The sequence below is a fragment of the Stereum hirsutum genome (assembly GCF_000264905.1).
Source record: "Stereum hirsutum FP-91666 SS1 unplaced genomic scaffold STEHIscaffold_1, whole genome shotgun sequence".
In the NCBI taxonomy this organism is placed as follows: Eukaryota; Fungi; Basidiomycota; class Agaricomycetes; order Russulales; family Stereaceae; genus Stereum; species Stereum hirsutum.
The window spans coordinates 1,604,023-1,628,677 of record NW_006763131.1 but is presented as its reverse complement, the minus strand read 5'-3'; the positions used below and the strand labels follow the sequence as shown (position 1 = coordinate 1,628,677).

Here is a 24,655-nt window from a genome sequence, read left to right as displayed (position 1 = left end):
GTTCTTGTGCGGGCGGAAACGATGGGCAGAGTCGGAGGACACCGTGGACGACGTCGACGGCCTGTTCATCGCTCGTCTCACGGCTGGGCTCTCGGGCTCGCATCCCACCGTCTCAAGCTTCTGCTATATGTACTATATACATATTATCTCATATCGACATCAACCACGGGCTGTCGCCTCGCGTCCACGTTTCCATTTCTGCACATCCAATCCCAGCACAATTCCACATCTCCCGATCGCTCGGCTAACCGAGTCCTCTTCCGATTTCTCTTCGAGGTCGCTCGGCTGACCTGAACGCTTTGCTGTACGTATACACGTACGTACGTTCAAAGCCCCTGAGAAGACGTCTGCGGCCCCTATGATTATGCACCCATTTGGGTACACCGTACGCTTGCGAACCGGGGCGCTATGTCCCCTCATTATGGCAAATAAAAACAAATGTATCCCGAATAGGTAGCCCGAAAGAGTACAGTAGCGACGACATAATAACTAAGAAATGACATGTGGTGGAGTAAAAGAGAGTCCAGGTATCCCATACAGTAAAAGCAATCAAGAAGAAAAGGGAACAAGATAACACCCGCCAGGAATCAGGAAATCACTCTGCGTGGCCGTAGCCCTTGCGGCCCATAGGGATCATCAGCCCCTTCGACTTCATCATTGAAGCGAACCAGTTGCCCAGCACGATGCCCCAGAGGAACCCGAGGTACGCAACGCCAGCTTTCTGTAAACGCAACAGTCGTCAGGTCTACTCTTTATATCCTCCCGGCTGAGTCCCATCAAGGAAGGGAAGGGATCGAGGCGCACCTTTCCGTTCGTGAGAATGATCAGCTCAGGGCTGCCCTTGTATTCCTTCGCGGGTGCCGTATTCGATAGTACGCTGATCACATTCGTGGCGACGACGTCGGCGTGGGCTGCATACTTGGCGACTATAGTAGTGAAGAGACAACGAACAACAGACGACAGGGTTAGAGTAATGTTGCGCGACTACGATCACTATCACTGCGGTTGGATTTGTGGCGAACGTTACATACCCTGTTTCTGCTCGTCCCAGTCGATGACATCTCCGCATGCAAAGATGTTGTTGAAAGACTCCAGTTGCAGCGTCTTGCGAACCTTGACCTGGCTACGCCCGTTGAGAACGTTCGAGCCAAGTGTGGAAATGAACTCCGTAGCAGGACGGTTTCCATGCGTGGGTACCTATGAATGAAACCATCAACATGTCAGGGATGCATGCCATCAAAGCGCGAACAGTGAAACTTACGACCAAGTCTGCATTGATCTTCTTGCCATTGCGAGTGGTGACCGTGCCCGTTTGCGAGAAATCGTCGATGTAGTCGTTGTAGACAACTTCAATGCCACGGGCAGTAATGTCCTTCTCCGTGCGTTTGCGGAACTTGTCTGGGTATGTCTTGTTCAAGAGCTGATCGGCAGCATGCACGATCGTGACCTTCTTCTTAGGCCAAAAGTCCTTAATCTCGCCCGCATATTCTACGCAAGCAAAGAAAAACATGAGTATGATCATATGTATAAACAAGCATAAGTGACTCACCAATCCCCACAGCTCCTCCGCCACCAAGGACGATCGACTGTGCCGCCTCGAACTTACGCCTCCACTCATTAATATACTTCACAGTCTCCTCCTTCCCATCCGGAAACGCCAACGGGCCGTCCCAATGCGACCCGGGCGCGAGCACCAACGCGTCGTAAAACACGCTCTCGCCGTTCGTGAGCACGACCTCGCCTCCGCCGCCGCCCTCCTTACGATCACTGATCGACGCGACACGACCAATCTTCAGTTTCCCGTTGTTGTTCACGAAGAGTTTGTCGTAGCTGATGAGCACAGTGTTTTCGAGGTGGCCTTCGGAGGCGGTGGTCATCCGGATGGCGGCGGGCATGTGGATGGCGAAGGGGCGGGCGGTGATGAGGGTGAGAGAGAATTTGGAGGAGTCGAGTTTAGCGGAGAGTGTGCGTGCGACGGCGGCGCCTGCTCCTCCTCCACCGACGACCTGAGCCATTCATGGGAGGGTAAGGGACTGGAAGAGGTTCGCGAATAGGAGTGGCACTCACGACAACGCTTTTCTTGCTGCTGGACATGTCAATGGTCTTGTAGTGAGGTGAGTTGTGGGAGTTCAAGAAGGTGTGGTGGGCAAAGTCTCGAGAGTCGTTGGGATGATCGTGCGCGTCCCATGGTATATATACCTCGAGCTGTTGGGTGTGAGTATATTGAAGGGCCCATCAAGCAACGCGACAGGAGGATGGAAGTGGTTGTTCATCCGTCCTGCGACTTTGACTTTTTCACGTCATGCCCATCACGTCACTTGCACCTTTCACATCAAACCACGCCCAAATCGTCCAGTTCTCGCACCAAATCCCCAGTCTTGGCAAGGCGTACGTTAGCATTAATGACAAGCGCGTGCAGCAACGCCACATTCTGCTTTGAACGTCGACTGACGCTGACGAACGCTCTTCGCATTCTCCATTCGTACCCAATCACCTGCTCAGCGCCAAACACACGCGTATCTGCCATCGTACCTCACAGCAAAAACACAAATCCGTACTGACATCTTAGCTTAGCCCACACGGAATTAATGCCGGGTCGCAAAAAGCCAGCATCAACAAAACAGCGCAAGGCGAAGCTCCAGCACCAGCGCGCAATCAAACGAGGCGACGCAGAGCCTGACCCTCCCAAAGATCACAAACCTCGCAAACCCAAGCCCTCCGCGCGCACCCACAATCCCCTCACGTCAGCGTCAGCAGGATTGACGCCAGAGCACTTGAAGGCTCAGCAGATCATCGCATCCGCACGCCGTCTCCAGTCCTCCTTCGTCAAACTCTCTCCCGCCCTCCTCGAACGGAGCAAAGTCCTCGCTGATCGGGTGATACTCACGCGTCCGATCCCCCCTGATGCCGCGATCTGGAAACTGACGAGCGGGCGGATGGAGGACTCGAAAGAAGAAGCGATCAGGAAGGAGATGAGCTGCATGCGGCGTCCGAAGTGGAAGTACGAGCAGACGAAGAAGGAGGTGGAGAAGAACGAGGAGGGCGTGTATGCGAAGTGGTTAGACAGGATGGACGGGCTGGTGCAGTCTTGGGTCGATGCTGCCGATGAGGCCAGACGTGATGGCCTCGAGGTTGAGGACGGGGAGAGGGACCCAGAGTTACCGCCGAGGGAGGACGAGGGTATGCCGCCGTCTCCGACGATATTTGAGAGGAATTTGGAGGTGTGGCGACAGCTGTGCGTCCTGGCCCCTTTCCTGTTCCTGTATACCATTCGTATTCCCTCAATGTCATATACATGTCTATTCACAATGATCATCACTTTTCACTCCATCGCTCGTGTGCAGTTGGCGAGTCACCGAACTCTCGCAGATCCTCCTCATCCTCCTCGATTCGCGATGTCCACTCCTCCACTTCCCTCCCTCCCTCCAATCCTACCTCTCCTCCCCATCCCACAAACTCATCCTCGTCCTCACCAAAGTCGACATCTCCGGCCCCGAACGCTCAGCCGCATGGTCCACCTACCTCACCTCCAAATTCCCCGACGTCCAAGTCGTCATGGTCGAGTCCTACATCCCCAAAGCCACCGTAGCCGATTTCGATCCTAACGGTGAAGTAGTGAATTTGACATTGACGAAGGGGAGAAGGAGGAGGTACGAGCCGCATATACCGCATACGTTCAAAGAGCGGCTCGTGGATGCGCTCAAGAACGCACATGAGCAGTTATTGGAGCCGCCGGAGAGGGTGAGGCAGGATCCGGAGAAGTTGAAGAGGTGGAGGCCGAGGGTTAAGAGGGAAGTTGATTGGGATGCGTTGTTGACTGCTGGGGCTTCGTCGCATGTGCATGTTTCTCGTACGACTAAAGATGCACCGCAGGGTTCGGAAGAGGACGAGGAGCCGGAGTATCTTACCGTTGGACTGCTAGGTAACCGCAACCTTTCCTCCCACTGGCATAATATTAACGCTTTCGAGCAGGCCAGCCCAATGTTGGGAAATCATCACTGTTGAATGCTCTATTTGGTACCATAAAAGTCAGAGCGTCAAAAACTCCAGGCAAAGTATGTATACGCCACATTCTCGATGGTAGACTACTTATTCCATCTCATACTGACTCTTTTTTTTTTTGCTCATCCTTCACTGTACGGTAGACAAAACACTTCCAAACCCTTTTCTGGACACCCGACATCCGCCTCGTCGATTGTCCAGGCCTCGTCATGCCCGACCTCATCCCCCTCGAAATGCAGGCATGTCCACTCTCTCACTCTCCCACTCTCCCACCGTCCCACTTTCCCTACTCCTTCTCATTATTTTCTATCCGTCGTGCTCATCATGCATCACACCCCCAACTTCCTCACGACACCCGTCTGATTCGAACCCCTGACAGGTCCTAGCCGGCATCCTCCCCATCGCCCGCATGCCCGCCATACCCCTCTGCATCTCCTACGCCTCCCTCCTCCTCCCGCTCGAGAAAATATTCAATCTCGCCTCATACCATCCGTTCGTGAAGGCTCCGCCTGTGCAGGATAAAAGGACGTGGCGGCAGGGGATGCGGAAAGGCTCTGTGGCTGACGATGGGAATAGTAGTGGCAGTAGAGGTGGTGGTGGTGGTGGTGGTGGTAGTAGTAGTAGTGTTAGTAAGGAGGAGGGGCAGAAAGAGATGAAAGAGAAGAAAGACCCGAAATGGACAGCAATGGATATCATGACTGCATATGCGGATCGTAAAGGCTGGGTGACGGCCAAAGCGGGACGACCGGACGTGAATCGCGCGGGGAACGCTAGTATGTCCTTCTCTTCCTTCTCCTTCTCCCCTGTTCCCCTATCTCTTCTACCCCCCCCCCTCTCTTTTTTCCTTACTCTTCTTGCTTCTTCTTTCTACGCCTCTTGCTTCTTCTTTCGTGTTCACTCCAATTGAATGATTTTCACGATTTTCTTTTAATGAATGATAGTGCTCCGAGCCCTCGCAGAAGGTAAGATCCCCTGGGCGTTCTGGCCCCCCGGCACCGATCCTGCCACATTGTCCCAATCCCCGTCAACGAGCGCCGCACATGTGGGCGTAGGCGAAGGAAACGGGATATGGATCCCGGATCCGACGGGGGAGGAGCACGAGATTGATGACGATGAGAGCGATGGGGAGCCTGAGGGGGTTGATTCTGATTCTGACGAGGAAGAGGAGGAGGGGCCGGGTTCTGTCAATGGGGAGAGCGAAGGGGACGAGGAGGAGGACGAGGATGAGGAGGAGGAAGAGCCGGTCGTTGTTGTTGCGAAGAAAGGTGGAGGGATGTTTGGGGCGCTGGCTTTGGACGATGATGCCGAGGAGGAGGACGAAGAGGAGGAAAAAGTGTCAGAGCAAGTGTAAGTGAACGCAGGCGGACAAGTAGAACCAAAGCATTGCATGTACTGTACGATATCTCAACCTTCAAGCTCCAAGACCAGCTCCCATCACAATCACAATAATGTAGCCCATGTATCCTTAGTTCAGCCTCGTCACCACGCACAAGAAGAGTCGAATCGCTCAGTACTCAACCAGACCATTCATTTAATTCTGCATCGCATGCATGCATCCACATCGTATCGGGTATCGACATAAAAGTAACGAGTCCCTTCGTCTCGTCTCGTTTCTCGTCCGAATCTTCTGTAGCTCTATCTATTCGTAAAGGTGAAGGTGAAAGTGAAGGGGGTGTGAAAAAGGTATGATGGTATGATATGGTATGTACGAGTAACAGGTTCGGTATGTATGAATTCTCGAATACCGACGAGGTGGGACCTTGCCGCGCATTGAGTGAGGGCGATGGCGAAGAGAAAACGTAGACAGGATGAAACGTTGAATGCCGAATGAATGATCGAATGAATGAATGAATGAATGAATGAATGACGATTCAGATGCGATGTATAGATATGTGAATGGACTAGAGAAGAGAGCAAAGTGCAGCTAAAATTAAGAGGAAAGAAACAGAAGAACAAAAAAAAGATGAACGAACAATAATTACGAACACGAGCCGACTCGATATCTCGCGGCGTCGTGTAGGATTGTATGATAACGAAGAGAACTCAGGGACAAGCGGGCAAAACTAGAAAGGGTAAGGAAGGAAAGGAAGGGAAGGAAGAAAGAAGGAAGTTGCTTGCGCTCTGCGTAGTCAGAAGAAAGACAATGGGGTATGCCAGACAAACAGACAGACAACAGTCCCAAAGGCAAAGGACAAGGACAAGGAGACAAAAGACAACATCATAAGAAATATACCTGAGAATCGTCCGCGGACCGACCACAAAAAAAAAAGGATAGGATGCCCAATCCCGTAACAAAGCCTCAACACCTCCACAAGCACCAATCCATCCACCCATCCGCTCCACCTCCATCCCATCTCATCTCACCGCCCCGACCTATCCGACCCCTGAATCAACATCTCAAAGAACCCTCCCGCCGACTTATCATTCCTCAACTGAATCATATACACAATCCCCGTCCGTGCCCCATTATCGCTCAACTCAATCGCCACGCCCGTCTTACCCACCCTCTCCACCCCATCCGCCAGCACGATCGTCGAAATCAACATCGACTTGTTCTTATCCTCCGCCTCGACCACGAGCTGCTTCACGTTCGTCGGGTCCTGCCTGAACAGCTTCAGTTTCGCCGAGCCTAACGATTTCCACTGCGCGTGCTGCTGCTTCAAGAACACCTTGCACTTCATCTGCGCGCTGACCGTCGTCGTCACGGGCCCGGTGTGCACCGGCGTCTCGAATACAGGCGAGCCGGGCGGACTAGGCTCGTCGAACGATTGTGCGGCCATAGAGACTTCGCGGGTGGACATGTGCGTGGACGGGAGGAGCGCACGGGCTTGGGGCGCATGGAGCGGTGGGAGCGATTCTTGACGGGGAGGAAATTGCCCTGGTTGTTGCTGTGGTGGCATCGGCGGCGCATTGGGATTGAACCCTCCTCCTCCTCCTCCCTGATTCTGATGCTGGCTCGCGAGCGAATGATTCGATTGTACTCTCCTCACTCCGCCCTGGAACGAAGGATCCGAAGGCGCACGGGGCGGTACGGACGCATAAGGCGGATTCGGCGGACCACCAGGACCACCACCTGGATGATAACCTTGACCTGGCTGAGGGGGCGGCCTTCCATTCCCGAAAGGTTGTTGTTGTTGTTGCTGTTGTTGTTGATAAGGCCCGGGAGGTCGTGAACCACCGAGTGGGCCGGCACTGCCTGCCCGTTGGGGTGGGATGAACGAACCAGGGCCAGGCGGCATGAACTGCCCGGGTCCTGGAGGCATGATCTGTCCCGGTCCTGGCATCTGTCTTGGAGCGGGCTGCATGATCTGACCTGGTCCGAAACTCTGTCCGGGTCCTGGGGGCATGACCTGCCCGGGTCCTGGAGGCATGACCTGTCCGGGTCCGAAACCCCGCGGTGGGGGATATGGCCCACCAGGACCAGGACCAGGATGCGAAGGCAAGCCAGCCTGGAAATGTTGTGCTTGCGAAGACGTCCGTCTCGGGTATCCCGGCCCCGCAGGCGACTCGTGCATCGTGATTGAAGGCGATCTCTGCGCCCCATCCCGCTGCATCACTTCCTGGCCACCACCACCACCTATTCCAATTCCTCCAGGAGGAGACGACAGCTTCGACGAGTCGCGACCAGAGCGGGAGGACATTGGCGTCCCTGCGCCGCTCCGGGGTACTGGATCCGAGTCCCTACTCGACGAGATCCTCGCGTTTTGGAAGGCGCTCATGAGGGGGCTGGTGACCGGCGATGTGGCCCCGCCTGGAGGTGGTGGGCTTCGGCTATGACTGTGACTATGACTATGACTGTGACTGTTGCTAGAGTGGAAATCTGGTGTGGAACTGGAGGAAGGTGGCGGTTCTCGGGGTGGACCCAGAGGTGCGGATGGGGATTTTGGAAGACCGTTAAGGTTAGGAAGCGGTGGCACGGGGTGTTTACTTGAAGGGGCAACTAGGATGGATAGAAGATAGGAAGGTGGAAGGAAGAAGGAAGAAGTGAGTCGACGCTAATCATAGTTTGAACTGGACTCGCTTACTGGCAGTGGCGAACTCGATACATTCCAGGAACTCTGACATCACTCTATCTCTAACTTGCCGAGACTCGAACTCGAGTATCAGTTTCTCCTTGCGCATGATGGTGACCTGCACAGCGTTATCTTTTGTTGAAGAAAAAAATGCCTGAGTAACAGCCTTTTAGAGATTGATGAAGATGAGACACAGACCTTGACCGTCAACGGCCGCGACCTTGAGATGTTTCCCCGCTAATGGAGGGTACAAGAGCCACATATCGGCGTCTGAATTTCTCTCGTGACTGGGTATCAGCTCGCTTGTGAGGAACAGGTCTGACAAGATGAAGATGCGCCCGCGAGGATGCGAAACCTCTACGCCTGTCGAACGCGGCACGAAGCGAATATAGGTCTCCGCTGAAACCCTCATCTCCCTCTTGAAAGAGAGCGAGGGCGGATCCATTTGAAGCTTCACTTGCTGTTTCAGAATTCAGAAGTCAGAGAACAGAAGGACATGAAGCCGCGAAGGAATGAACTACCTTTGGTTTCATCGTGAAGATATCCAAGCATCGGTCGGTGCTCAAACGGCGTTCGAGATCAGATATGGGTATTGAAAGAACACCGTGTTCTGATCGACCATGAAGAGACGTGTTCCCCGTATCCGCAGACGACCTCACCCTATGACCGCACAATCAATGGTAACCAGAGAAGAACGACTGAGGGTAGATAAATACGCACGGGATTGATGAATTCGAACCACGAGCCGAGCTAGAATCGCTTCCGTGCGCAAAGTCGGGTTCTGGCGGTGGTGGCAGCGCGGCACCACGTCCATCATGCGACTCGCGAAACGAGCCTCCAATCACGACCTCGTCCTCTGTCTCTATTGGAGGGGGCAATGTACGGGTAGGCCTGATACCCGCACGGCTGTCGACCAAAGCGACGAGCTTGTCCAACTTGTCCGCAGCGCCGACGAGTAGCCGATGATCGCTTCTTCCGGGTTGGGTTCCCTTGAGAAGGCGGCCGTAGAGCTTCCTGTAGTACTTCAGCCGTGCTTTTGGAATGAGAAAGAGTTCGTCGAGCGTCCATATGGGTGGTTCTGAAGGGTGAGCGGGACCTGTCGGAGGGATTGGAGGAGGGTTGACGACGGAGAAAGAGGCGAGCATGGTGGGGAGACGATCATTTGATCTGACGGGATCCCAAGTATCAAAGCCAGAGCAGAAACGTTCACAGTAGGCCGTATAGGGCGGTTCGAGTTCGTCGATCTGCGGCAGGGAGTAAGGCAGGAGATGAGGAAGACAGAAACGTATAGATGAGGTGAGGATATTCATACCCATCGCATTAACAAGTCTCCGAGTGCTTTCGGTGACGAAGGGTTTGTGCCAATTTCTTTGAGGCGCTGAATGGAGATGGGATGAGAGACCGGGTTGCTGACGTGAAGAGTGTGTACGTACTGCGAGGAGAGAGCGGTTCGCTTTGAATATGGCCTCAAGACTGCGAAACATAATGTCGAGGTCGGGAGGGGGTAGATTGGATCGGGACCATGCCGACGCAACTTTCTGTAGTCCGGGATTGAACAGAGGGTCAAAGACGGGAGAGAACGTCGGGGAGACTGACCCTAATTATGCCCGTCAACTGGTCAACGTACACTTTCTCAGTCTCGATGAGGTCAATTAGCGGATTTGACTTCTTGACGCGCGCCTCGCCCGAGATTGAGGATGCGGAGGGGCTAGTGGGCGTCGGAGGCAGTGCATGAAGATCTGTCGAGCAAGTACGCGGTAAGAACCACGGGGAAAAGGTGCCTTGGTGGATACGGACCTCGGCCTAAGTTGTCCAGCGAGGGAGAACGGTCGAGCAAGGGCGGCGAGAGCGAGAGCTGTGGCGACTGCGGCTGGTGGTCGAAGTGAAATTTTGGAGGCGGGGCTGGAGGCTGGTAGCCGTTCTGATGTTCGCCTGGGGGCGGCGGCGGCAGCTTGTCTGCGCCCGGGTTCGGGAGGGCTTTGCGGGGCTGGTCGTGGCCGTGAACGAGGGGCGCGTTCATCGTCTAAAGGAGGGTGGAGAGAGCTGCTGTCGACGTTGGCGACGATGATGGACGCTGTTGACTGTAAAGTTATGGGCCCTTCCACTGTAGACGCTGACGGTGAGCCGGACGAGGCCTCGCCAGTAACGACGTCCCCTAATCCGTCCCTGCCCAATCACCGCCGTCCCACCACCTCGGCGGAGCGCTTCCTGCCGCGTCTCGCCACATTCATCCTTCATCCCAACAGCCATGCCGCCCATCATCTATCCCCTGCCCTATGTCGAAACAACGTTCAGGACGCGCGAACAGACAGAGGGTCTCCTCCGTCCAGAGCTCGAGCAGGGAGTTATCTCCCACCACGACTTTACCGCCGCCTGCGAGTTCTACCCCGACCCCATACGCAGACGCATGCCCGTTCGTACTCCCTCCACCTGCATCAACGTGTATGTGTTTTACTCAGAGCTCGGCCCTCTCACGTAGATAGTGCTCGCTGCAGTCTCCACCCTCTCCGTCGGCATCTACGCCCTCGTCAAACGCCCCCGTCCCTCCCCCACCCGTCTCTTCGTCACCGGCACCTTCGCCACCATCGGCGGCACAGTCCTAGGCTCCTACAGAGCCCTCAAAGCGCACAAGAACTTCGTCGATACGCTCGACAGTCCGCGTGACTTCTTCCAGGCTCTCGAGAATATCAACGCGAGGGCGGGCGGTAAACCGCTCGGGATCGTACCAAGTTCGTCTGAATCTGAGGGAGTATCATCTTCGCAAGTTCAGAATGGGACAGGGGCACGGAATGTGGCGACGATTGAGGAACAAATCAGACAGGCCGTTGCGGCGAGAGAATCACAGTCTCGCTCTGCCTCTCCGTTCGCCGACGACGCTGCACCGGAACCTGCGAACGACGGATTCACGACAACAGACTCGGAATCTAGTCCTTCATTCTCCACTGGTATGTCCAAACATCATATCATCTACAACTGCTAACCCCTTCACCAGTCCCATCCAAACCCCCCGTTCCCTCCCAAACCCCATCCTCATCAACATCAACACACCCACCCAGCCGCTGGGACGCCATCCGCGCCGCGAACACAAACGCGAACCAAGGCTCCTCCTGGGATCGTCTCCGTGCCCAGGCCTCCCAGTCCCAGTCCCAGTCCCAGGCCTCATCCCAGTCACAATCCCAGTCCCGACAACCACAACGCCCCGAATCTCAATCTCAACCAGACGCTCCCGAAGAACCCTCATCACAGGACTTCTCAGACCCCGCCGAAGCAGACCGCGCGCGCGAACAGGCAAAGTTCGACGCGATGCTCGAGGAGGAGAGGCGGAAATCGCAAGTTGGGGATGGGGCGTTGGGGGCGGAGGATTCAGGGATGAGGTCGTGGAGGGCTTGAACTTTACAGTATCAGTATGAGTGGGATGTAGCGGAGGGCTCATTACGCTGAACAATATTAACGGACGATGGACGATGTAATGAGTTACATGTTGAGCGTCGATTTGATCATCCATACTCACGAAATCCCAAATCCCATTACTGTATCAAAACCAAAATACAATCCATAGCCAATACCAGCCACCCAATCGAATCCGAATCTGAACCGATTCTACCCTAGGCCTAGTCAAGACAACAAAAAGAAAAGAAGACGGATGTGGCAAGCGACATGATAATATGCGCTATGGCCAGCCTGTATACGTAGTAGTACTGTAGGTACCCATCGGAGCGAGCTCAAGACTAGCTCGAAAACTGAAGGAGAGAAACGGGAGGGGGAACGAACAAACAAACAAGCTGAAAGTCCTCAAGTATGATACACGGTAACTAACGAGACAAGGAGTGGCAGAGACACGAACGTAAGACAAAGACAAACCGTAAACCAGAAATGGAAACGAAAACAGAAACACTGTCCAGCAGCTGAGTACGTAGACTGAGCTCGCAAAAAGGAAAGAAAGAAAGAAGTCCGTCCGGTCCATTCAAACCATCAAAAAGCAAAGAAAAGAGCAGAACACAAAAAGTGGCATGGCATGAGGATAATAACGAGCGAGTGAGTGAACCTGATCGGTCGGACCGAGACGAACGAAGAGAAAAGAAAGCGAGCTCAAGTCCATCACAGAAACAGAAAAACGAAAGTAAATGAAAAGTAAGACAAAAGTGTAGCCAGGTACACATCATGTATATGTAACGGTCCATGTCCATTCCTACCCATCACACTCCCAACCAAGACCCAAGACCAAGCATAGCACACTGACCCTCACCCTCACCGCATCCCATGGCCAATCCTCTGTCCATGTCCATGCCCATACGGCCCCGGCCTCCCATACAACACCTCATCATGCAACCCCACCTGCGCATGTACCTGCTGCACCTGTCCCAACTCCTCCAACACCCACGCATCCTGTCCCTGTCCCTGTCCCTGCCCCTGTCCATGCCCATGCCCATGTCCTCCCCCCAACTGCTGTCCATGTCCTCCCCCCAACTGTGGCCCCCCACGCCCATGCCTCTGCTCCGTACTCTCAATATTAATCTCATACTCCGGATCCACCGGCAACGGCGCCACATGCGCCAGCTCGAGCGCCCCATCATCGGCCCCTCCATGTCCATGTCCGAGTCCGCCCGCGCTTCCGGAGCCCGAGGCCGATTTTTCAAAGACGCCGGCGTGCGAGAAGGGGTAGAGCGGGATGCCTACTTCGAGGGGTTGTTGTTGGGTCGTCATGCGGACTATTTCGGCCATTAGGCCTTGCAGGAGTTTTTCTTGGCGGGCTGGGAAGGAGGTAGGGAGGGAGAGTCAGATGTTAGGAAAGCAGCAGACGGTGGAAGAGAGAATGGGAAGAGATAGCTTACTCCCGATGGGCGAGCGTTTGCCGTATTCGGTCATGGCGAATCTATTGTTGTGAGGAGAAAAGAGGAAATGCGAGTCAGCGAACACAGTCTAGCGACGAACAAAAAGAAAAATCGGAACGTACCGAAGGACGTTGATCTCTCCCCAAACGCCATACTCCCTCTCCGTGTTCCCAATCTCGATGAAATACTTACACAGCTGAATCTGCACCACAGCGGCGAGATACCAGCATATCTAAACACAAACACCCAATCACGTCAGCAACACGCAATGGTATGAAGTCAATTTCGCCGGGACGCAGCGTATGTACTCACCGTAGCGAACGGATGAAGCCGTGTGATATCGAACGAGGTGGCGGTGAGCGTATAATGCTGCGTGAGGATAGCGCGAGCCGCGTTCAGGCATCTCGTCGTCGAAAGCGACTGAGGGTCCGTGAAGTCCAGGTACGGATTATGCAGTGTGATCGCCGCCCTACAAAACACCACAGCGTCAGCCCTTTTATCAGCCCACCCAACCTGAAACCGCCATTCAAGGAGCCTAAAACCAAAACGAACGCCACAAAGCGCCACCAAACGCCACGAAAAGAAAGGGCAGGCAACAAGCGAACGACAGAAAGCTAAAGGCAAAGGCAAAAGCGAAAATCGCACTCACGCATGCGGCACCAAATGCACCATATACAAATCCGTATCCAATCCCCCAGCTCCAACCCCACCCGTCCCATCCCCCCCATAAATCCCATCCAAGCACCCAAAGCTATTCTTCCACGCCTGCGGCAAGCTCGCCAAAAAATCAACACAGACGAGCGAATCCAGTTCCTCGAACCCGGCCAGGCCGAGCGGGTCCTGACCCTTCGTCCGCGTCATCGGCGCGCGGAGGCTCGTGCGTACCCCGAAATCGGTGACCCTCCCGAAGAGCATCATCGCCTTGATCAGGAGCAGGAAGGAGTCGGTGTAGAGCGGGGGGTGGTCCGTGAAGACGGATTCTGACATCAAACTCTGTTGGTTGTTCGGGACGATGTTCTGTAGCAGCGGAAAGCAGCCGAGAGGGAGGAATGAAAGACGCCGTGTTAGCGAACTTGAAACTTTAATTCGAATCAAGAGCGTCTCCCCATTCGCGGTGAAGCAGGAAGCGAAGGAGCGGCACGCCACGGCACGCCATGCCACGAGATTTAGACTTTTCGAAGCGTGAGGGGGCGATGGGGAAGGGGAAGGGGAAGGGGAAGGGAAAACAAGAAGAAAAACACTCACGCCCGCCTCAAAATCAGCACAGCGCAACGGCAGCTCCGTGCCGATATCCCTCTCGTCCACGCCATGCACCCATCCCCCGACGGAAACGATCCTATCAAACAGAATCGTCATCCACCACGTCCGGCGCCTGAGCTCGAGTTCCTGCTGGTCCCTCGGCGGGGCGAGATAAGCTCCGGGCGAGTTACTGTTGTGCGACGCGAACGTCCCTGGGTAGTTCAGCCTGAGCGGCACGGCGACGCGCGTCTGGAAGCCCGCGAAGATCCAGACTTCGACCCATCTGCCTTCGGAGTAGAAGTACCAGGAGAGGAGGACGCAGGCTTGCATGACGGGGAAGATGTCGTCCCCGCTGGCCATCGTCCGATCGATGTACTGCCGCGTCTTTCCGGCGTGAAACTCGGCAAAACGGTCTCTTCGCGTTCCATCTGGGAGGGTCATGATGTCTGACGACGCCCAGCGCGAAGCTGAAGCACACTGCAGGAAAACACGAAACGATGAAAACATGAGTGTAGTGCGATTAGGTGATGCCACCGCAAATGATGCTGGGAATGCGCGGAAAACCTACGATCGCATGTAGGATTGCGGAGTGGGGGAATCCCGGGCTTTTGGGCGGCAATCGTAGAGAAGCCATGAGCGACGGTCTGTGGAGGACTCGCGAGCCGCATGGGTCGCAACGGAAGAAAGCCTCGACGCTGGAGTGTATCAGAGCAGGCACCGGCTGTAAGTCGAATGGACACAGGGTTCGGGAAAGTTAGACTATTACGAACCAGTGCTCCAGGACGGTAGGGTCAGGCAGATCTGGATTCCAACCGGAGTAAAGTAAGCCATCGAGGGCGTCTGAGCGTCTATTGTTCCTCAAGTGACCTGTGCTGATCAACTCTGGGCTTTCAGAATGAGCGGAGCGGTCGGTGGATAGCATGTCGAGAGAAGCGCGGGGGAGTACGATTCCGGATGGGTTGCCGGAGGAGGTGGCGCCGTTGCGATCAAGCTCAGTAGAGAAGGCAGAGGTCCGGGAGGCGAAGGGCATGGGGGGTGATGCTGAGGAGAAGGAGCCATGATGGCCGTGGGGAGGCGAACGGTGTGCTGGGGAGGAAGTGGTGCGGTTGTTGGGTGGCGGCGAGGAGCTTCTCCTAGCGCTCTTGAGCTTTTTCCTGAGGTGTGCTGGAAGGGGCAGGCGATGAGACAGGGGGACACAGGGATCGTATTTCACGTACTGATTTGCTCCTCTAGGTCTTTGATCTTCTCGAGAGGGTCGATATCAGGGGCGAGTGGCAAACCCTCGACAGGATCATAAGAGCATTGAGGTTCGCTCGGATGTCTGTGGTGCGACACAGAATGTTCAAGATAAAGGCAAGGACATGATATGGGAGCGAAACGTACGCATAGCCAGGTGGAGGAGGGACGCTGACGGTCGCCTGCCATTGTCTGCAGCCATTCCCATGGATCAATCACCGCTACTCCACAGAGTGGAAGTCAGATTACGCACTTGACACAGGTCCCACAGTGCGGCCGAGCTGCGTCGCATTTCTAATCGCAAGACGGTTGAGGCATAATCGCGCACGACGATGCAATGGATACTCACCAGTTTCCGTTTACGACACGAGAGACAGGCCTAATACAATACGATTTGGAGATGAGAGGCATACGAAAGTCGCAAACTATGAGCACATACCTGGTTTCTGCGCAACGAGGGCCTGCTGGAGGTCATTCCAGGGCTTGAAGAGACCTTGGGCATGATAAGTATCTGAGGTGAGAAGGCGCTCTGTTGGCGATTGTAATGGATGAGAGCAGAAAGATAATGGAAGGAGTGGGTCAGAAGGAAGGAGAGGGGGTCCGAGAAGAAGGGGATAGAGACGGTGAAGAGGTATATTTAGGGAGTTGCTACGGCCATCGCTCGACGGGCGCCAGGCAGTTCGCGGGCCGACTTGCTGGCTCCTTCTCCAGAGCCGATCATTTATAGCTACCGCTTCCCCGGCCCACGTTTTCCTTGCAGATCTCTCTCTACTAAATTAACCTCGGCACCGCGGTCTTGGCACAGCGCGCCACCGCCACACTACACTCCTGCACTGCTCAGAGTCGGAGCCCAGTATCAGCCTTGCCAAACAATTAACATAGTACAGCTCCTCATCAACCGACATGCCCACTAGGACCTGCGCGATCACCGAGACCTCCAGCTCTTCAAAGCACCCGTCCACAAAAAATACACTTCTGACCATTCATTCCTCGAAAAAGTAGTTTGTACAAGCACCATCATCATTCAAATCATCTACACACATCCTCCCGCAGTCACTCGGCGATTTAAGACCTATGTACGCAACTGAGCATAAGTAATTCGATTGAGTTGAGAGAACATGGGCACGGGCAGACGCACAGGATAGTAGCCACAATTCGCCTCGAGTGCGGCAGATGTCTGAATTCCGTCAGATAGATCCCTGTGGTTAGCAAGCAACCGGCAAAAGTCAAGTCAGCGAGACGTTGTATCTTTGAATCCCGCTCTCTGTCATTGTGACTCGACACGGTATTGCTTGTATGGATGCATGACTGACCTTGCCAAGTCCCCAGGTTCAAACGTCCGTCCGTAATCGGAACGGAGATGGAAGTGCCGATTAGGGATGTTTTCGTGTGTGAGACGCTGGGAAACGGGGTCGCATCGAGCGCCGACAGAATTTGTAGTACAGTAGTAGTACATCATTAGAGGGCAGGAATGCGGAATGAAAGAAGGAAACGTACGAGTCGCTACGATTTCAAAGACCGAGAGCAAGCAGCCCCTATTGAGCATAACAAACGGTGATCATCACAACGAAAAGTACGCACTCGGGGCCCTCGTCGGTATGTTTCCAGTTCAGAGACTCCGGCACAACGTTATCCAGCGCCATGTCCATATCTCTTCGCACGTCTTCGGAACAACACACAGTCAATGACGACAGAATGGCAAGAAAGGGAGAAGGAAAAGTATCGGATCAGATTCGCTCAACGTGTATGAGAATGCGTGTGTCAGACGAAGAACGACGGGAGAGCGAGATAGACGGAGATGAAAGCCAGCCCTCTCGTCTGTCGTGAGATGGAGGGAAGGGCGGGAGAAAGGGAGGGAAAGGACGGAGCGGGACGTTCTGTATGGAATGTGGAGTGGGGGGGCAGAACGCGAAAGGATTTTTGGCTGTGCGGCAACGCAACGCAACGTACCTCTATCGTAGTTCTCGTTGATCGTCAAAGCAGCAGAGGTGTGCTGTCTATATCCAGTTCAGTCCTTTTCAGTCCACAAACACCATCATCATCGTTAACATTCCCTCACATGAAGAGGAACAACATTCCGACCTATGTAAATTACACACACGACCAAGCAAGTCAGCATCCATATTCACGGTCACACCATCGATATCGCTGTGAACATCTAACATCTAGCTTAGTAGCTAGTCAGACGGATAGACATACCTGTACACCTCTCAGCCCGGACTCGAGGTGCTGTGCGATTTCATCCGTCACGAGATGACAACCCTTCCCGCGTTTCGCGAGCGTGAACGTCTTTTGCCAGCCCATCGTACGTTGTTGCGATTTGGAAAGTTGGGATATTAGTTGATTCGAAAGTGATCTGGAAGCTTTGAATTTGTAGCTGAAGCCGATGGAGATGGTAGAAGGAGGCGTTGAAGGAGGAAGGACGTCGCCAAGAGGCTCAAAGCTGCGAGAGAGATCTAAATTGATCGCCCATTGCGTCATAATTGTGCGTCTATAATTGGAACGCTTTGACTGGCTTTGTGAAGATGCTCAGATATTCGCGGTCCCTGTGTGCTTCACTTTCCAGTATTATTTATTACTGACTTGCCAGAGGCAAGCCCATCGTTGTGCATGTTGTGGGAATCAAGTCGACACAAACAGAATACGGTAGCACAAAAAATCGAAGCACCACCACTCCCACCGTAGCATAGGGCCCAACCGCCTAAGATCCCTCCGTCGACAATATCCATCTGACTAACTGAGCCATACCTCAATCTTCGTCCGTGTCGAACCGCTTCACCCCAGACCTATCAACACCACCCCGATTACCAGGAACGTTCCGATTCCGACAATGGTTCGCATAGTGACCTTTCTCTCCGCACTAATAGTAGGTATATAAAGTCAGCTCAAATCACACGACAGCCTCAAAGTGTAATACAATGCTCAACAAAAAATGAAACGCACCTTAAAGCACAAAACCTCGTCCAAATTCCTCCTCGGACCCGAATTGAACCCAGGACCTTGACCGCCTCCTCCCCCTGCACCACCACCACCACCGCCACCTCCACCACCTCCACCTCCACCGCCTCCACCAGAAAGGAAGGTACGGTCGAAATCTGCGTAGCGGCCGTAGCCGGGGGGCGGGGGGCCAAGATCGCGGTGGGAAGGGGGTTCGGGGGGGTCGTAGGCTTTTGGAGGGGGGATGTTTGGTTTTGGACTACGTGAAAGTGGAAGTAAAGGTAAGGAGGGGTGAGTCAGCTTCGGAGAGGAACGAATTGGAGTGAGGGAAGGGGGAAATGTTACGCACTGGCCTCGTGGACAGTCGGGACCTAGGGGACAGAAACCGGTGAGGTAGAGTTGGCAGGCTACTCTTCGTATATGTTTTCGAGGACATTTCGGGCCTTCGAAACCAAAGCAGGAGCCACTTTAGCTTAGCCGTAACAAGTAGATGAGAATGAGACCAAAGAGACGCACCGAGCTTACAAAACCCCCTCTTATAATCCGGACACTCCACCTTCCTCTCCTTCGGATGCGCATAGAGACACTCGTCGCCCGCCGAACAATACCCATACTTCGCATACCACCAACACTCGGGCATCCGCCTCAGGTTATACTCATGCAAGAACTCACAGGCATCGCCCTTCTTGCAGAGCCCGCGCAGCCAGTGCTTGCATACCGTCGCGAGACGTTCGCGGTCCCGGGGGTGGGTCGGGAGTTGTTTGGGGGGCTGGAAGTTTTGGGCGGAGGGGTTGGTGTGGCGGAGCGGGCAGAGGGAGGGACCGAGGGGGCAGCCGGTTTGGGAGAGGTTGAGGCGGCATATTTGTTCATCTAGGAGAGAAAAAGAAAAGAGGTATGAGTATATTGTTGTACGAGGTTGAGGAAGATGACTAGACAGACCCTTGTCGAGCTTGATGCCTAGTTCTTGCTTGATGAAGAGCTCTTCGGGGAAGTTGTTCTGGTGAAACTGAGGGTTGACGATGTCCCGTAGCACAGACGGCCCAGCGAGGGGGTGTGCAATGGCCATCTCGAGCAGAACAGGTACGGAACAGAGAACTGATTAGATTGCTACAGAGAGGTCAACGTTCAACAGAGACGAGCCAGAGTCGCGTCAGGAATAAATCTGAGATAGACGCCGGTGCTTACGCAAGCCTTCAATTATATTCGTGAGTGCGCCACGCAAGTACGGCTTTCCTAGGGACGCCTCTCTTCTCTCTCTTCTGCATGCTCCGTCTCTCCTCTCTTGTCTCGTTAAATAGCGGCCATCTTCGAATCCGTCCTCCAAACCGTCTCTTTCCCCTTCTCAACGTACAGGGCCACCGCACACCCTCCATTGTTCCCCGAAATAGGTCTTTCTCCAGCGTCCCTTCTCGTCGTGCTTTAGCCCTCGGACATACCACCGCAAACACGTCTTCGCTCCCTGGCGATCTGCCGATCATGTCTACCGCTGAGTTGCCCCAGAAGTATGAGAACTTCGATCTCGTGAAGCGCGTCAAGTTGGACTATACGGACGTCACGGTCTCGAAGTGGCGCAGCAGGGTTACGGGCCTCAATGTCGTGCATCTGGAGTATGAAGGTGCGTTGGTATTGTGCGTTGAATTGACAGTTATATTCTGAAGGTGTGTGTGGAACGGTTTTGTAGCCCCCATCGTGAACGGTTATTTTGTCATCGGGACCGAAAGTGCGTACATACATCTCGTGTGGCCCAACCCGATCCTGAAGCTTTTATCCAGTCTTCAACGACAGCGGATGTCCGCATACACTAGAGCAGTAAGCCACACATCTTTATTCCCCAATAATCCGCGAATGTGTATTCAAAAGCGATCCTCAGCTTGGTCTTCATGGGTTCCGAGAAGTACCCGTACAAAGGCATCATCGACCACCTCGCCAACCGCGGATTCTCGAACGGCACCAATGCGTGGACCGACACTGACCATACGGCGTATACCGTCTCTACCGCCGGTGAAGCTGGTTTCTTGCAGATCTTGCCTATCTATGTCGACCATATACTCTATCCGACTATCACGAAGGCTGGTTTCGTCACAGAGGTATGTTTAATACGACGAATATCCTTTTCGTTTCGTTTCGTGTTGATTGTTTTATATACTATTTATCTCAGGTTCACCATATCGACCCTCAAGGCGAAGACTCTGGTGTGGTGTATAGCGAGATGCAAGGTCGGGAGAACACTTCGGGAGATCTGATGGCCTTGGAGTATGTCATTTCTGTCCCAACTCCCAACCTATTGTTGCCGACTCATATTTTCGTTTCATAGAATGCAACGGCTCGTCAACCCTCCGGGGAGCGCATACCGCAGCGAGACTGGAGGTCTTATGGAAGCTCTCCGCAAGCTCACCGTCGAACAAAGTGAGCTCCTGCCCATCCATCTCATTTCACCATCCCGTCCTCAACAAACAACAACAAAACTTATCTCCCTCCAGTCAGAGAATACCACGGCACCTACTACGTCCCCCACAACCTCTCCCTCATCGTCTCCGGCAAACTTCGCAGCGGAACGACCTCCCTCCTCAAAGTCATCCAAGAAAAGGTCGAACCGAGTCTCGTCGCTCACGGACAGAACAAGGGTCCTCGACCCGAGGGCTGGAAACGGCCGTTCGTGGAGACGCTGAGTGCGAATAGAGGCCCGATTAAGGAGACGGTGAAGAAGACGGTTGAGTTTCCGGAGAAGGATGAGAGTGTGGGGGAGGTTATGATTTCGTATATGGGACCGAGCCCGAACGAGTTTTTGCAGTCGAAGGTGAGTCCGTTTCGAGCATCATTCAGAATTTCATATCGCATAGGCATGCTCATTCTTATGATTATTTGCTCTCGATGCGCTGTAGGCCATCTCCCTGATGGGCAACTACCTCACTTCATCGGCCACCGCTCCACTGAACAAAGAATACGTCGAGACAGAATCACCTCTCTGGTAACACTCCCTCTTTCCCCCCTTATTCATTAAATTCTGACGCCGCTTAACGATAGCACCTACATTGCGTTCTACGAAGAAGACAGGGCCACCTTCCAGGATCTGCAGATCTACGTCGGCTCGGTGCCCACGGAGCACCTCGACACGTTCGACGAGAAGCTGAAAGCGAGTTTTGAAAGGATCGTGAAGGAGGGGATTGATCTTGAACGTATGGCGATGATTATTAACCGGGATCAGCGACAGGTGCGTGTCCGCACTCTCTATGATTAGTCCTCCTCCCCCTCCTTCTCCGCACACAAATAAAAAAAGGAAAAGGAAAGAGGGAGAAATGGAGAAATGCTAAGCCGTTATCGTTGCCCCACAGCTCCGTAGCAGACTCGAATCCGACGGCGGCGACACTTTCTCAAACGTCCTCATCTCCGACTTCATCTACGGCAAAGAAGACGGCTCCGAGATCGCGCCCGCGCTCGACGAGATGCGGGAATATGAAGAGTTGAAGGGGTGGACGAGCAAACAATGGACGGACCTCATCCAACGGTTCGTTCCCCTTTCCCTCGTTCCCCTTTCCCTCTCCCACCACCACCATCCACAACACTCACCATCTATCCCCCCCTTTTTTTCTTTTGCGCTCATGCATTCATCGTCTCATTTGTAGGTACTTCATCGACCCCGAATGCATCGTCGTCCGCGGCAAGCCCTCCGCCTCCATGGCCTCCGTCCTCGAAGCCACCGAAAAAGCCCGCATCACAGCTCAAAAAGAGCGTCTCGGGCCCTCCGGACTCGCACTCGCGAAAAAAGAGCTAGACGAGGCCCAGGCGGAACACGATACCCCGATCCCGAAGGAGATCCTCACGGCGTTTCCGGTGCCGGATGTGGGGAGCATATCGTGGATTCCGGTGCAGAGCGTGCAGGAGGCGGGGAGGGGGAGGGGTAGTGGGGGGAAGCTGAGTGGGAGTGAGAGTGAGAGGGAAGAGGGGAGGGAGGTGAAGAGGCATGTGGAGGGGGATGGAGAGGGGTTGCCGTTTTTCGTGCAGTATGATCATGTTAAGGTGATTTTTTCACTCTGGATCTGGATTCTTTTGGAACGTAGCTGATCCCTGTGGTTTTTGTTTATGAAGTCGGACTTTGTCAGCGTCCACGCTTTCCTCTCACTGAAAGACCTCCCCAACCACCTCCGCCTGTAAGCACACCCTCCCCCCCTCCATCAACCCTTTTTTCTCTTGCTCACCACCTCGCCATGTTCATCACAGTTACCTAACCCTCTACATCCAATCCTTCTTCTCGCTCCCCGTCAAACGCCTCTCAGGCGACCGTCTCACGCACGAACAAGTCGTCGACAAGCTCGACAACGAGACGGTCTCGTACGACGCCGACCTCGGCGTCTCGGGCATGTTCCCGCAGACGTTGAGGATCAGTATGCGTGTGGAGGTGGATAAGTATGAGATTGCGGTTGCGTGGTTGAGGGATTTGATTTATGGGAGTGAGTTTGATAGGGAACGGTACGTTCATCTCTTGACTTGCATATATTCCGAGGAGGATCTGACTTTTGGAGCGGTTTGTGCTGTGTGGGTGCGGGTGCGATAGGTTACAGATCAATGTGGCGCAGGTTCAGCAGGCGCTCCCTGGGATGAAGAGGAACGGGAGTACAGTCCTTGCGTCCATCACCTCGGAGCTGTTCTACTCTGAAGAGAGCAATTCCAGAGCCGGCGGTATGTCACATCCGTTCGCTAGTCATTCAAGTGCATCGTCTAATCTGACAATCGTTCGTTGTCTGCGGTAGGTGTCATCGCGCAGACGGAATTCGTGCCTAAGCTCGCGAAGATGTTGCAGGAGACCCCGGATGAGGTTGTCAAAGCCCTAGAAGAGTTGCGGAGCTACAGTACGCGCCTTCTCCGCTTCCTACCTGGCTTTTCTGTTGGTTGACCGAACAACAACAAAACAGTGACGAAGCCTTCGGGGATTCGATTCTCGGTCACAGGTAACGTTTTGGACGTGCCTAACCCGCGCAGCGTATGGGCTAAGTACTTCGGGCCTGTTCTGCCGGTACGTTTCTTTCATCTAATTGACATGCGTTGTCGTGGATGTGGGCTGGTGATGCTGACGCGACGATTAATGTTGATTTTTGGTAGGAGGCGGAGCTCGCGCCTCTTTCGCTTTCATACGATACGCTGAGCAAGCTCGGGAAGAAGCCAACAAAGAAGGTCCGTTCGTCCCCTTCTTCATGCTCCTTCTCCGGGATATTAACTGTGAAATCGATCATGATCTAATCAATTCCAGGCCGTCGTCGTCTCCCTCCCAACGATCGAGAGCTCATACGTCGCCCATGCCGCGAAGGGTATCCGAGGCTTCGATCATCCCGACTGGCCGGCTTTGAGGATCACGCTCGAAGTACTGAGCGCGACGGAGAGTTTCCTCTGGGTACGAAATCATCTTCATCGTCTCCTTTCTATCTTACTATAACACAAAACTGACGGACATGTATATAGCGATACATTCGTGGTTCTGGACTGGCGTATGGCGCGTACGTAGGAGCGGATACTGAAAGCGGCTTTATAACGTTCTCGCTCTATCGGGTGCGTCTTTCCCTGCTTTTAAATCATTTAATTTACTTGTGTATGGGGAGCTTTGACTAAGCGCTATATCTCTGTGTGTGCTTGTTACAGAGTTCGAATAGCATCAAGGCGTTCGAGCAAGGTGCGCTTGTAGTCAAAGGCTTGGTCGACGGGTCTATAGAGCTCGATGAGACGGCTCTGGATGCGGCGAAGAGCAGTATTGTGTACGGTGTCACGAAGAGCGTATCGACGCCTGGTCGGGCGGTACGTCCCAAGTCATTTTTTCTCAACCTATTGACTTACTGACGGTCAAATCCAAATCCCAATCCCAGGCCCTCATGTCCTTCACGAACCAAGCCCTCAAAGGCGTCTCCCAGCGCTACAACGTCGACCTTCTCGAGAAATACCAAGCCGTAACGAAACAGGACGTGCTCGACACGCTCAAACGGTACTGCCTCCCTTTGTTCGACCCCAAGACGTCCGTCGTGATCTCGGTGACGGCGCCGGGCAAGGCGGACGAGGTGAGTAAGGGGCTGAAGGACGCTGGGTTTGAGGTGGAGAGGAGGACGTTGGAGGTGGATCCGGATGAGGGGGGCGAGGATGAGGATAGCGATGAGAGTGGGAGTAGTGGGAGTGGGAGTGAGAGTGAGAGCGACGGGAGGTGATCTTGCCTATCTATTCCTAATAGATGAGAACGATGTGCGGCGTCATTACGAACATGAAGAGATAATCACAACTTGACACTGACATGAGATAGATTCGTAGGCAAGAGACTTTGTGCATGCAGTGGAAGAAACTTCCCGTTCGGGCAGCATTATTGTGCGGACATACGTGCACAAGTCTAGACTTCAAACTTTAGGCTTCGAACTTCAGGCT

General features: G+C 53.9%; 8 protein-coding genes across 8 annotated transcripts; 3 read left to right on the top strand and 5 right to left on the bottom strand.

The window, feature by feature from the left end:
• Positions 1 to 595: 595 nt before the first annotated feature.
• STEHIDRAFT_47195 (FAD/NAD-P-binding domain-containing protein) lies at positions 596 to 2,015 on the bottom strand (the record flags this gene model as incomplete). The annotated part of the gene is made up of 5 exons (XM_007297981.1): positions 596 to 721; positions 805 to 926; positions 1,032 to 1,197; positions 1,262 to 1,488; positions 1,550 to 2,015. 5 exons carry the CDS (start codon positions 2,013 to 2,015, stop codon positions 596 to 598), a joined length of 1,107 nt encoding a protein of 368 aa, XP_007298043.1.
• A 553-nt stretch (positions 2,016 to 2,568) lies between these two features.
• On the top strand, positions 2,569 to 5,446 carry STEHIDRAFT_143636 (P-loop containing nucleoside triphosphate hydrolase protein). The gene is made up of 7 exons (XM_007298660.1): positions 2,569 to 3,235; positions 3,345 to 3,922; positions 3,973 to 4,055; positions 4,146 to 4,241; positions 4,382 to 4,558; positions 4,649 to 4,775; positions 4,944 to 5,446. Exons 1-7 carry the CDS (start codon positions 2,589 to 2,591, stop codon positions 5,351 to 5,353), a joined length of 2,118 nt encoding a protein of 705 aa, XP_007298722.1. The 5' UTR covers positions 2,569 to 2,588; the 3' UTR covers positions 5,354 to 5,446.
• A 225-nt stretch (positions 5,447 to 5,671) lies between these two features.
• STEHIDRAFT_164534 (uncharacterized protein) lies at positions 5,672 to 10,106 on the bottom strand. The gene is made up of 9 exons (XM_007298659.1): positions 9,813 to 10,106; positions 9,612 to 9,754; positions 9,449 to 9,553; positions 9,328 to 9,393; positions 8,736 to 9,259; positions 8,537 to 8,675; positions 8,214 to 8,475; positions 8,028 to 8,147; positions 5,672 to 7,942 (listed from the first exon to the last, which is right to left on the bottom strand). Exons 1-9 carry the CDS (start codon positions 10,033 to 10,035, stop codon positions 6,363 to 6,365), a joined length of 3,162 nt encoding a protein of 1,053 aa, XP_007298721.1. The 5' UTR covers positions 10,036 to 10,106; the 3' UTR covers positions 5,672 to 6,362.
• Positions 10,107 to 10,263: 157 nt separating this feature from the next.
• Positions 10,264 to 11,405, top strand: STEHIDRAFT_151541 (uncharacterized protein; the record flags this gene model as incomplete). The annotated part of the gene is made up of 3 exons (XM_007298658.1): positions 10,264 to 10,428; positions 10,495 to 10,960; positions 11,008 to 11,405. 3 exons carry the CDS (start codon positions 10,264 to 10,266, stop codon positions 11,403 to 11,405), a joined length of 1,029 nt encoding a protein of 342 aa, XP_007298720.1.
• Positions 11,406 to 11,619: 214 nt separating this feature from the next.
• On the bottom strand, positions 11,620 to 15,914 carry STEHIDRAFT_117267 (uncharacterized protein). The gene is made up of 13 exons (XM_007298657.1): positions 15,762 to 15,914; positions 15,672 to 15,701; positions 15,576 to 15,616; positions 15,470 to 15,514; positions 15,304 to 15,407; positions 14,857 to 15,250; positions 14,655 to 14,781; positions 14,093 to 14,563; positions 13,497 to 13,864; positions 13,160 to 13,316; positions 12,970 to 13,079; positions 12,848 to 12,888; positions 11,620 to 12,766 (listed from the first exon to the last, which is right to left on the bottom strand). Exons 1-13 carry the CDS (start codon positions 15,822 to 15,824, stop codon positions 12,264 to 12,266), a joined length of 2,454 nt encoding a protein of 817 aa, XP_007298719.1. The 5' UTR covers positions 15,825 to 15,914; the 3' UTR covers positions 11,620 to 12,263.
• A 267-nt stretch (positions 15,915 to 16,181) lies between these two features.
• On the bottom strand, positions 16,182 to 17,730 carry STEHIDRAFT_70790 (uncharacterized protein). The gene is made up of 8 exons (XM_007298079.1): positions 17,522 to 17,730; positions 17,382 to 17,404; positions 17,273 to 17,319; positions 16,904 to 16,985; positions 16,820 to 16,825; positions 16,636 to 16,721; positions 16,461 to 16,521; positions 16,182 to 16,394 (listed from the first exon to the last, which is right to left on the bottom strand). Exons 1-8 carry the CDS (start codon positions 17,624 to 17,626, stop codon positions 16,388 to 16,390), a joined length of 417 nt encoding a protein of 138 aa, XP_007298141.1. The 5' UTR covers positions 17,627 to 17,730; the 3' UTR covers positions 16,182 to 16,387.
• Positions 17,731 to 18,071: 341 nt separating this feature from the next.
• Positions 18,072 to 19,325, bottom strand: STEHIDRAFT_47086 (uncharacterized protein; the record flags this gene model as incomplete). The annotated part of the gene is made up of 6 exons (XM_007297972.1): positions 18,072 to 18,182; positions 18,266 to 18,330; positions 18,379 to 18,518; positions 18,609 to 18,702; positions 18,776 to 19,129; positions 19,199 to 19,325. The coding sequence occupies 6 exons, from the start codon at positions 19,323 to 19,325 to the stop codon at positions 18,072 to 18,074; spliced, it is 891 nt and encodes a 296-aa protein (XP_007298034.1).
• Positions 19,326 to 19,735: 410 nt separating this feature from the next.
• Positions 19,736 to 24,444, top strand: STEHIDRAFT_45870 (uncharacterized protein; the record flags this gene model as incomplete). The annotated part of the gene is made up of 21 exons (XM_007297878.1): positions 19,736 to 19,874; positions 19,941 to 19,979; positions 20,032 to 20,068; positions 20,130 to 20,346; positions 20,418 to 20,512; positions 20,574 to 20,665; positions 20,740 to 21,056; positions 21,142 to 21,227; positions 21,284 to 21,470; positions 21,592 to 21,764; positions 21,883 to 22,276; positions 22,346 to 22,407; positions 22,478 to 22,726; positions 22,812 to 22,936; positions 23,008 to 23,106; positions 23,170 to 23,270; positions 23,360 to 23,428; positions 23,505 to 23,645; positions 23,714 to 23,800; positions 23,891 to 24,043; positions 24,112 to 24,444. The coding sequence occupies 21 exons, from the start codon at positions 19,736 to 19,738 to the stop codon at positions 24,442 to 24,444; spliced, it is 3,195 nt and encodes a 1,064-aa protein (XP_007297940.1).
• Positions 24,445 to 24,655: the final 211 nt, after the last annotated feature.

What these genes read in the sequence shown, in the direction of transcription:
- STEHIDRAFT_117267 (XM_007298657.1), bottom strand. Translation starts at nt 15,824, where the DNA reads ATGCCCAAGGTCTCTTCAAGCCCTGGAATGACCTCCAGCAGGCCCTCG. An exon ending in CCTACCGTCCTGGAGCACTG is followed by an intron (nt 14,782 to 14,856) that starts GTTCGTAATAGT and finishes GATACACTCCAG; the next exon opens with CGTCGAGGCTTTCTTCCGTT. An exon ending in GTGCTGATTTTGAGGCGGGC is followed by an intron (nt 13,865 to 14,092) that starts GTGAGTGTTTTT and finishes CCGCTGCTACAG; the next exon opens with AACATCGTCCCGAACAACCA.
- STEHIDRAFT_164534 (XM_007298659.1), bottom strand. Translation starts at nt 10,035, where the DNA reads ATGAACGCGCCCCTCGTTCACGGCCACGACCAGCCCCGCAAAGCCCTC. An exon ending in CGAACCGCTCTCTCCTCGCA is followed by an intron (nt 9,394 to 9,448) that starts GTACGTACACAC and finishes ATCTCCATTCAG; the next exon opens with CGCCTCAAAGAAATTGGCAC. An exon ending in TATCGAGTTCGCCACTGCCA is followed by an intron (nt 7,943 to 8,027) that starts GTAAGCGAGTCC and finishes TATCCATCCTAG; the next exon opens with TTGCCCCTTCAAGTAAACAC.
- STEHIDRAFT_70790 (XM_007298079.1), bottom strand. Translation starts at nt 17,626, where the DNA reads ATGGGCTGGCAAAAGACGTTCACGCTCGCGAAACGCGGGAAGGGTTGT. An exon ending in CAACGAGAACTACGATAGAG is followed by an intron (nt 16,986 to 17,272) that starts GTACGTTGCGTT and finishes GTTGTTCCGAAG; the next exon opens with ACGTGCGAAGAGATATGGAC. An exon ending in GAACCTGGGGACTTGGCAAG is followed by an intron (nt 16,522 to 16,635) that starts GTCAGTCATGCA and finishes TGCTAACCACAG; the next exon opens with GGATCTATCTGACGGAATTC.
- STEHIDRAFT_143636 (XM_007298660.1), top strand. Translation starts at nt 2,589, where the DNA reads ATGCCGGGTCGCAAAAAGCCAGCATCAACAAAACAGCGCAAGGCGAAG. An exon ending in TCTTACCGTTGGACTGCTAG is followed by an intron (nt 3,923 to 3,972) that starts GTAACCGCAACC and finishes GCTTTCGAGCAG; the next exon opens with GCCAGCCCAATGTTGGGAAA. An exon ending in GAATCGCGCGGGGAACGCTA is followed by an intron (nt 4,776 to 4,943) that starts GTATGTCCTTCT and finishes AATGAATGATAG; the next exon opens with TGCTCCGAGCCCTCGCAGAA.